This window comes from Physeter macrocephalus, chromosome 9, assembly GCF_002837175.3.
Source record: "Physeter macrocephalus isolate SW-GA chromosome 9, ASM283717v5, whole genome shotgun sequence".
Classification (NCBI taxonomy): Eukaryota; Metazoa; Chordata; class Mammalia; order Artiodactyla; family Physeteridae; genus Physeter; species Physeter macrocephalus.
In genome coordinates, this window is record NC_041222.1 from 95,262,141 (window position 1) to 95,272,258 (window position 10,118).

Below are 10,118 nucleotides of genomic sequence, written 5' to 3' on the forward strand. Positions count from 1 at the left end.
TCGAAAGATTCCGTAGCCTTAGTATCATTAAGGTAAAAAATGCAAAAGCTTACATTTCTTTCTATGTAAACTATTAGGGTAGTAAATGTTCTTCAAAAATATGAGACAAAGGGGGAAAAAAGAATGTTATAACTTTTTTTTAAAGTTTGTATACTAAATTCACTGACCAGCATAACCTTCAAGTCACCTTCAGAAAGAGTAATTAAAGTGAAAAGTCTAATGTAAAATAAAATATTTTACTAAATGTGGAACTGGATCAGTCTTTTTTTAATTTTTAATTAATTTATTTTTTATTGAAGTATGCTTGATTTACAATGTTGTGTTAGTTTCAGATGTACAGCAAAGTGATTCAGTTATACATACATATACATCTATTTTTTTTTTAAGATTCTTTTCCCTTACAGGTTATTACAAAATATTGAGTATAGTTTCCTGTGCTACACAGTAGGTCCTTGGAGCAATCATTTTTTAAGCCATGAGAACTTTTTTCCTTGATAAGGTGACAGTTATAATCCTCTGCATTATCTTGTTGTGGCCAGAATGAACAATACTTCATACGACATTAAAGTTATAATTTTAAGCTGTAGGCACTAAATGGATTTAGCCTGAGTAGTTAGCCATTATTTCATTTGTCCGCAATGCTTTCTTCCTTCTGTAACCAGTTAAAAGCTGAACAATTTCTAAACCAGCTCAGATACAAGGCAAAACTAATTGTGAAGTTGGACATGTGATCCCTTGTAAATGTCTCTCTGCAGAGTCATCTCATTTTCAAAGCCCTGAAAAAAACTAACAGCAGCAGCCTGCTACTAAACCATTTTGCTCTCACGGGCAGAAAGTGCTTTCAGTGCATGTGCAACAGGAAACTGACAAGGGTTTGTATATTTTTTAATAAAAGCAGAAAGTACTAAGTAACTAAGGCATAATTACTGCATAATTAGCACTAGGCCTTATCTGATGATATCTTTCACAGTCCAACCTGGAGACTGGCAGTACTTAACAGAAGAACAGGGGATTTTCTTTTTTTTCTTTTTTAAAAATTTATCCCTCTGAAACCAGAAAATCCTGTTTTTGCAATATTCACAAGTTAATCCCCTCACTCGGTCTGTCACCCGTCTCTCCCAACAGCTTGAGACATGGACTCTCCTTGCCTGAAAGATAACCTGTCTCTTAGCAAACTAGAACTTCCTTTCCCCACAGAGCCTGCAATGCTGCAGTTTCACATTAATAAGCCAAAAGGAACTCCCTAAATTAACCTGTTTTGTCTTAAAATACAAAAGGGCCAAGAGATTTTATAAAAATAAAAATAAATACCTCTAGAAACCAAGCCTTTTCTGATTACTTACTGGTTGATAGGACCTCATCATTTAATAAAACAAGGAGAAAGCTGTGAAGAAAAAAAGTCTGGGGTCTCTACTTTTCACAAGCAATCGTTTGTTCTCAGCCAAAACAAGCATTCTGCATGCAATCACTTGTGCCTGTGGTCCTAGCAAACGTGGTCATTAGTCAGGCATTCTACTCTTCACTTTGTCTTGCAGTATTCTGAACTTTTTTACCCTGAATTCCCCCAAAGCACAGCGCAAAATAAAGGGACATTTTAACAGTCAGCAGTGCACCAGACAGCAAGCAGGAAGTCTGTGTAGGTTCCTTATTTAAATAAACATGTTTAAAGATATAGAAAATCTATTCTAAATCAGTCATTAAAATCTAAGTGGAAGAAAAAAAATATCTGGTTTTATTCAAAGTTATGGTGAGTAACTTGGCAACTTTTAAATTAATTTGAAATTAATTCAGGTGCTTTTCAGTCATCGCAGTCACAAACAGGGAGTACTGAACAGAAAGATGACAAGGCAATTGTTTTTGTTCAGACTTATCATAAACTACATTTCCCTGGACTTTTCATCTCTGCAGATTTCGAATTCCTCTTTCCAAGGAATATTTGACCTTCAGATTTCAGTCCCTGTATCTCTTGATTTCCTGCATCCATCATATGTTAGAAAACTGAAACTGGGCTACAAGTATATTATCTCTGTTATCTGACTTTAATTAATTTTATTTGTTTTCAAAATCTGCACTGTGCCAACGCTGCATTGCAGAGGAATCTTAGCATGAGATCCCAGCTTGGCTCCTTCAGAGTCACTGCAAACTGGCTTTAATTGTATTTACTCGGGTAGAAGGGGGGAAGGAAACCCCCGCCAACCTAACCAGACAAGCAATGCTGGGCGACAAGCCCCCAGGGCGGCTGAATCTTCCAGCAAACCGGCCTGGGCGCTGTCCTTGGTGCTGCCGGCGCCATAGCGAGCACAAGCGCCTTACCTTCTGCCCCTGCGGAAACTGCGGACGTCCCCCAAACGTTAAGCAGAAAGCAGCGACATATCCCACTTTTAATACAAATAAATACCCCGGCCCAGCCTCTCTGTCCCCTTCTCGAAGACTTCCGGCTGACCGTTCTTCAAAGTCTTTTTGTTTTTTTCTTCTAGGCCCAACTCGGGGCCTGCGCTCATCTCGGGCTGCTTTAAGAGCGGGAGTGGGGGGAGGGAAGGAAGGCAAGGGGAGATGAGGGTGGGGGAGGGGCGGGAGGAAGGGGGAGGGGAGGAAGGAGAAAGAGAAAAGACAAGACTGGGAAGAAAAAGGTACAGGAGGAAGGGGCTCAAGAGAGAAGGGAGGAGTGAGTGGGACTAAAGAAGTTTTAAAGTGGGAAGGCGAAGAGATGCCAAACAGAGGGGGAAGTGATTAAGCACAGAAGATGGGTAAAGAAAAAAGTAACGAAGGGCAAAAGAAGAGAAAAACGTGAAGATAAGAGTGCAGAGGGCTTAAACACACACACGCACACACACACACACACACACACAAAAGCACACAAAACAAAAGAACAGGAACAAAGTGGCTAGGGGGTCGCTAGAAAAGCGGCCCGAACGGTGGTGGGAGAGTGACTGAACAAAGAAAGGGCGTTGGGTGAATACTCCCACTGGGAGTGTAAAATGCAATCCGAAGGTGAAGAGAAATGGAGAGGGGGGGCTTGGGAGGGGACAGTTGGTCTGGCACCGAAAGAAGAGCTGCGGGGAGGGGTCGGGGCCAAGGTAGCAAAGTCCGGGGTCCGATGCGGCGCGGGCCCACGTGGAGCGGGCGCTGAATCACTGCTGGGCTGTCTTCACCCCACCCCACCCCCATCCCCACGGCCCGGTACCCGCAGTCCCCGCCTCCTCGGCCGCCGCCTCCACTGGGCGGGGCCCTGGCCCAGGACCAGCCGCCGCGGCTATAAAGGGGCTGCGGCGAGGGCAGCAGAACGCTGTGCCAGCCACACGCCCCGAAGCCTCCACGATGAGCTACACGCTGGACTCGCTGGGCAACCCGTCCGCCTACCGGCGGGTAACCGACACCCGCTCGAGCTTCAGCCGCGTTAGCGGCTCCCCGTCCAGCGGCTTCCGTTCGCAGTCATGGTCCCGCGGCTCGCCCAGCACCGTGTCCTCCTCCTACAAGCGCAGCGCGCTTGCCCCGCGCCTCACCTACAGCTCGGCCATGCTCAGCTCCGCCGAGAGCAGCCTCGACTTCAGCCAGTCCTCGTCCCTGCTTAATGGCGGCTCTGGGCCGGGCGGCGACTACAAGCCGTCCCGCTCCAATGAGAAGGAGCAGCTGCAGGGGCTGAACGACCGCTTCGCGGGCTACATCGAGAAAGTGCACTACCTGGAGCAGCAGAACAAGGAGATCGAGGCGGAGATCCAGGCGCTACGGCAGAAGCGGGCCTCGCACGCGCAGCTGGGCGACGCGTACGACCAGGAGATCCGCGAGCTGCGCGCCACCCTGGAGATGGTGAACCACGAGAAGGCTCAGGTTCAGCTGGACTCGGACCACCTGGACGAGGACATCCACAGGCTCAAGGAGCGCTTCGAGGAGGAGGCGCGGCTGCGCGACGACACCGAGGCGGCCATCCGCGCGCTGCGCAAAGACATCGAAGAGTCGTCGCTGGTCAAGGTGGAGCTGGACAAGAAGGTGCAGTCCCTGCAGGATGAGGTGGCCTTCCTGCGGAGCAATCACGAGGAGGAGGTGGCCGACCTGCTGGCCCAGATCCAGGCGTCACACATCACCGTGGAGCGCAAAGACTACCTGAAGACAGACATCTCGTCGGCGCTGAAGGAGATCCGCTCCCAGCTCGAATGCCACTCGGACCAGAACATGCACCAGGCCGAAGAATGGTTTAAGTGCCGCTACGCCAAGCTCACCGAGGCAGCCGAGCAGAACAAGGAGGCCATCCGTTCCGCCAAGGAAGAGATCGCCGAGTACCGGCGCCAACTGCAGTCCAAGAGCATCGAGCTCGAGTCGGTGCGCGGCACCAAGGAATCCCTGGAGCGGCAGCTCAGCGACATCGAGGAGCGGCACAGCCACGACCTTAGCAGCTACCAGGTAGGAACAGCGGCTGCGCGGCCAGCCTGCGCCCGCGCCAGTGCCGCGCGCCCCCGACACTCAGGCCCGCGCCCCGCCGCGCTCTCAGCCGCGCTCCCTAGCGGCCGCGGGCCAGCGAGCGCGCGCGCGCGCGACGCAGACCCAAGTTGGAGGCTCCAAGCGTCCTCGTCCCTCCGCATCCCCTCCACACGCCTCCTCCACGCACCATCCCCCGCTCGAAGACCCCTGACCGTTCTCAAAACGTGCTTCTTTTCCTTCGGAGTTCTACTTTTGCACGCTTGCGCGTTTAAAGTAGGAGGTATACATTCGTGTAGTTGGTAAAGCAACAACTATAGGATAGCTGTGCAGAAACTCATGTATTCTCAGCTTTTCCAGCCGTGATCGGAAGAACTCCCCAAACTGGCTTCAGCCCAAAGGGCTCAGATGGGAAGGGCCAGGCCAGCCGTGGGGTTTCCCCATGCATGTGTGTTTCCTGCTGAGACGTGTTCTAGATCCGCTGGTCCCAGTGCGTGGTGTGCCCAGGAAAGGTCTACTTGTCTTATTGATTCTGTTTGTTCGTTTGTTTGTGAATTCCTTAGATTTTTATTTTAAGGGGGGAGGGGGTCTGGGAGCGGTACCCGAGGTTTGCAAAGCTGGAGGGAGTCGAGGGAGGGGAGGAAGAAGGAGGAGGTAACAAGTGGTTCGCGAAAGAAGTGGCTGTTTGGAAGGGTAAGTCTGTGGCTGTGTCTCTTTCAGGACACCATCCAGCAGTTGGAAAATGAGCTTCGGGGCACCAAGTGGGAAATGGCTCGTCATTTGAGAGAATACCAGGATCTCCTCAACGTCAAGATGGCTCTAGATATCGAGATCGCTGCATACAGGTACGGTGCTCGCGGCGGACGTGGCCGAAATAGTAGCCGCACTGTAGAGGCCGTTTAGGCAGGAGCCTTCACCACTTAAGTTAAAGCAAAAAGGGGGCAGGCGTCTTAAATCAGTGCCTGGTTTTCTTCTTAATTAAAAAGTAATTAAAGAATTGCAACTTTTTACGCAGCTTTAAAAGAGTCAACAGCAGTTAAAATGTTTGAATAAAGTGTTTAGAGGAAGAGCGCCGATTAATGTCAGTGCTTAGGCTTAAACTTTTTTATTTTAGTGAAACAATTGTTTTCAAATATTTGAAACAAAAACAGAATTTTAGTTTTTAATATTTCATCTAGTGCTTTCAGCTTTTCAACTGTGTAATGTCAAGGACAAACACCAGGACGTTCCATTTCTCGCTCAGTTACAGCTTACTATTGCCATCATCTGGCTGAGAATAAATATGATTGATAGAATATATATTTTTTCATTTAGATTTATGTTTAGAGATCTAGATATACATCCAGAGAAAGAGACGAGATTATAAATATATTAACTGAAGTCACCTTGCTGTTGACTAAGTTCATAGGTGAAAATCCTTGACTAAATAGTTTTTTTGGGGGGGGGGGGGTTGTTTTTCTTTTTGTTTTTTTACCAGTAACATCATTCATATTACAAGAATAAATTGCACTCAGCTCAGAGCCATCTGTCTTTTCCGGAAAGCTGAATCGTTATATAAAATAGACACTTTATGATTAAAATCGCAGACCAGTTTATAACTTGATACACACATATTAGCACCTAGCTATGATATATAGAGCTTGAATTCTAATATATTCTAAGTAGTTTTGTAAAATTTTTGAATGTTTGCTAAAAGACATTTAGTATACATCCTGAAAGTCCAAATGCTCAAGAACGTCACTTAAGGCCTTTTTGGCCTCTAGGGAGCTTTTCAGCATATTCATGTTGCACCAAATGGATTGCGGCGGAGCTGAGATTTGGTAGCTGGGTGTAGTGAGTGGACTATTGGGCGTGGTTAGTTACTGCATTGGTGACTGGCTGATTGACCCTGAGAATCTGTTTCTGTCATTGAATATGACACAATATACTAGTGAAATGATAGCAAGTGTTACTTCAAGTGATTCTATTTATTCAAAAGTATCTACCACGTTTCACATACTGTAATGAAGATCAGAAGGCCCAATGAGATTTTAATTACGTCTTGCCTTCTTTGATTCCCTCCTTAGGAAACTCCTGGAGGGTGAAGAGACCAGATTTAGCACATTTGCAGGAAGCATCACTGGGCCGCTGTATACACACCGACAGCCCTCCATCACAATATCCAGTAAGATTCAGAAAACCAAGGTAGAGGCTCCCAAGCTAAAGGTCCAACACAAATTTGTCGAGGAGATCATAGAGGAAACCAAGGTGGAAGATGAGAAATCAGAAATGGAAGAAGCCCTGACGGCCATTGCAGAGGAATTGACAGTTTCCATGAAAGAAGAGGGCAAGGAAGAAGAGGCTGAAGAGAAGAAAGAGAAAGAAGAAGCCGAAGAAGAAGTTGTAGCTGCCAAAAAGTCTCCAGTGAAAGCTACTGCACCTGAACTTAAAGAAGAGGAGGAAGAGGGCAAAGAGGAAGAGGAAGAAGAGGAGGGCGCTAAATCAGACCAAGCTGAGGAAGGAGGATCTGAGAAGGAAGTTTCTAGTGAAAAAGAGGAAGGTGAGGAGGAAGAGGAAGGAGAAACAGAGGCCGAAGGTGAAGGAGAGGAAGCCGTCGAAGCTAAAGAGGAAAAGAAAATGGAGGAAAAGGGTGAAGAAGTGGCTCCCAAGGAGGAGCTGGTGGCAGAAGCCAAGGTGGAGAAGCCGGTGGCAGAAGCCAAGGTGGAGAAGCCGGTGGCAGAAGCCAAGGTGGAGAAGCCAGAGCAAGCCAAGTCCCCGGTGCCAAAGTCACCAGTGGAAGAGGTGAAGCCCAAAGCAGAAGTTGGAGCCGAGAAAGGAGAACAGAAAGAGGAGGAAGGGAAAGTGGAGGAAGAAAAGAAGGAAGAAGCAAAGGAAGCTCCCAAGGAAGAGAAGGGAGAGAAAAAGGAGGAGAAGCCAAAGGATGTGCCAGAGAAGAAGAAGGCCGAATCCCCAGTGAAGGAGGAAGTCGTGGAGGAGGTGGTCGCCAAATCAGTAAAGGTGAGCTTGGAGAAGGATGCCAAAGAGGAGGAAAAGCCACAGCAGCAGGAGAAGGAGAAAGAGAAAGCGGAAGAGGTGGGGAAGAAGGAGGAGGGAGGTTTGAAGGATTCCAGGAAGGAAGACATAGCCATCAATGGGGAGGTGGAAGGAAAAGAGGAAGAAGAGCAGGAAGCTAAGGAGAAGGGCAGTGGGGGAGAAGAGAAGAAAGGGGTTGTCACCAATGGGCTAGACTTGAGCCCAGCAGATGAAAAGAAGGGTGGTGATAGAGGTGAGGAGAAAGTGGTGGTGACCAAAATGGTAGAAAAAACCACCAGTGAGGGGGGAGAGGGTGCTACCAAGTATATCACCAAATCTGTAACCGTCACTCAAAAGGTCGAAGAGCATGAAGAGACCTTTGAGGAGAAATTAGTGTCTACTAAAAAGGTAGAGAAGGTCACTTCACACGCCGTAGTAAAGGAAGTCACCCAGAGTGACTAATAGATGAGTCCATCGCAAAAGGTTAAGCCATATGACAATTTCAAAATGCATGTGATTGACAGCTTCAAAGCAGAACGGGTTCTCCCATGGGGGCTCCAGACATTGTGTTTTACTTTGTGCAATATGAGGGACCTGCATGCAAGCTCAGGGTGCTCCCTCCCCAGTGTTTGGGCGATTCGAATGCATGATACTGTATGTACCTGGGGAAGTGACCAATTTCCTAAGCTGTTGGAAGGGGGGCGCTTGGGGGGATGTCTTGAGGTATATTATGCAAAGAACCAACTGAGCCAAAAATAATAGATGAAACACAGAACTCTCTTAGCCTTAAGAAAGCTATATATGAATAATTATGTTTACCTCACTGGTGCATTTAAAAAGGACTTTTGTTCATGGGAGAACCTCGTTGACATGCAGTTTACAACTTTTCATTGATTGATGTTAAGCGTCACAGCAGTAGTTGCTCAATAAAGGTCATATTGGAAACATAGTCAGTTGCTTGGTGTCATGTCATTTCCAAGTGAATTCTCCACCACTCGACCCTTTCTTTCCCCAGAGCAGATTATTTGGGGGATTATAAGCAACTTGCATTTCTTATCACTATTTCCCTGAGAGCGGTTACTGGGAAAACATAATTGACAAAAACATTTTCAGGTGTCAAAATCTTTACTTAGCCCAACCTTCATCCCAAAATTTTTAAATTATATTTTTGAAATAAAAATAAAAGCATCTGCTAAAAAGGTAACATTGTGGGGGGATGGAAGTCTTCAACCTCCAGGTGTTTAGATCCCAAACCGGAACTCAGAGAACCTCAAGGTGAGAGGGTCAACAAAGGAGCCTTAACTTGCTCCTGTGGGGTTGGGACACAAAGGACCTCATGGCATTTATATCAATGTGTCCAGAAGAAGCAGGACTGGAACCTCTAACAGTCTTAACAAGAAACCTCCAGCCTCAGATGCATGGTTCTCACACACACACACACACACACACACACACACACACCCCACACGCACACACACACACACACACCCCACACGCACACAGGCTTATCTGCAGCACTGAGTCTTGATTTGGTCGATGGAGGTTTATACTTTCAGTGTTTTACTAATTGGGGTAAATAGTGTTAAAAATAAACAAAATATTCTACTTAGAAAAACAGGATTCTGTGATATAAGCAGTAAGTGTTTTTAGATTTTTTTTTTAAGGCCTGGGAAAAAAATTTTTAATTTTTTAAATTTTTAAATTTTTTTTTTAATTTAAAATTAAAAAAAAATTTTAAAGGCCTGATCTTGACCAAGGAAATAATACAATGCCCTTTTCAAAATGTATCTGTTCTAAACCTTTAAAACCAGTAATAGTATATTTGTTCCAAGTCTGTATTTCTTTTATCAATAAGGATCATCCCAATAATACAATCCTGGATGCTCTTTTTAATGGCTTTTCAAGATATTCCAATTTTAATCCCTAAATATGTCCAGGAAGCTTGTTGCTAATGTCAATAATTGTAATGATGTTTCCCTATCATTAGCCCTTTGCCAAGCCTCACAATTTTTGCTAGATCTGCATATCATTTGTACAAACTCTTTGGTTACATTTTTTTCTTTAAAACAACCATGTTTTATGTTAATACAATGATTTTTCTAAAGCAATAATATCCATAACATCCAAAGTGAAACAAAAATTTTAAATATAATCAGCAAAAATTTACTTTAATTATGTAGGATTTAAAAATCTGAAAAGAGCATATTGGAAAGATACAGCATAAATTCTAGGATGGAGGGATCAGCCAAAGAGGCACTGGTGGGAAAGATAGTCGCATGAACAAAGAAAACAAATCCTCATGCAGTCACAGGGCTGACTGAATTTGAAACTTTGTATCACTTCATTGACTGTTCAGAAAAAGAGCGTACATCTACCTCACCCCGTAGCCCTCAGAGGAAGAAGCACTCTGATTGACAGTCCCACCAAGACTGATACCACTGATACAGCAGCATTTCCCCAAAGAAAAGTCTGGGAGCTATTGCCTGAAGTAGGAATAGAGGCTGGATCTATAGGATGGGCTACTTGAATTTTAAAATACCTACTAAATATATAGCCATTACTATAAAAATACTCACCTGTCTACACCTAAAACTCATTATCAGTGCTGGCTCCTGGGTGTAGAAGCCCCTCTTTGTAGCATATAGTGTCTAAAAATGACAGGATCAAACAGCAACCACCCCGACCCCCAAAGG

At 45.6% G+C, this 10,118-nt stretch overlaps 1 protein-coding gene across 2 annotated transcripts; it reads left to right on the plus strand.

Moving 5' to 3' along the window:
* Positions 1 to 3,291: 3,291 nt before the first annotated feature.
* Positions 3,292 to 7,887, plus strand: NEFM (neurofilament medium chain). 2 transcript variants are annotated; one of them, XM_024130887.1, is made up of 4 exons: positions 3,292 to 4,398; positions 5,134 to 5,258; positions 6,480 to 7,086; positions 7,141 to 7,887. In XM_024130887.1, the coding sequence occupies exons 1-4, from the start codon at positions 3,319 to 3,321 to the stop codon at positions 7,885 to 7,887; spliced, it is 2,559 nt and encodes an 852-aa protein (XP_023986655.1). In that variant the 5' UTR covers positions 3,292 to 3,318. The 2 variants fall into 2 exon arrangements, with proteins under 2 accessions (XP_023986655.1, XP_023986654.1); XM_024130886.1 differs by having other exon boundaries at positions 3,319 to 4,398; positions 6,480 to 7,887.
* Positions 7,888 to 10,118: the final 2,231 nt, after the last annotated feature.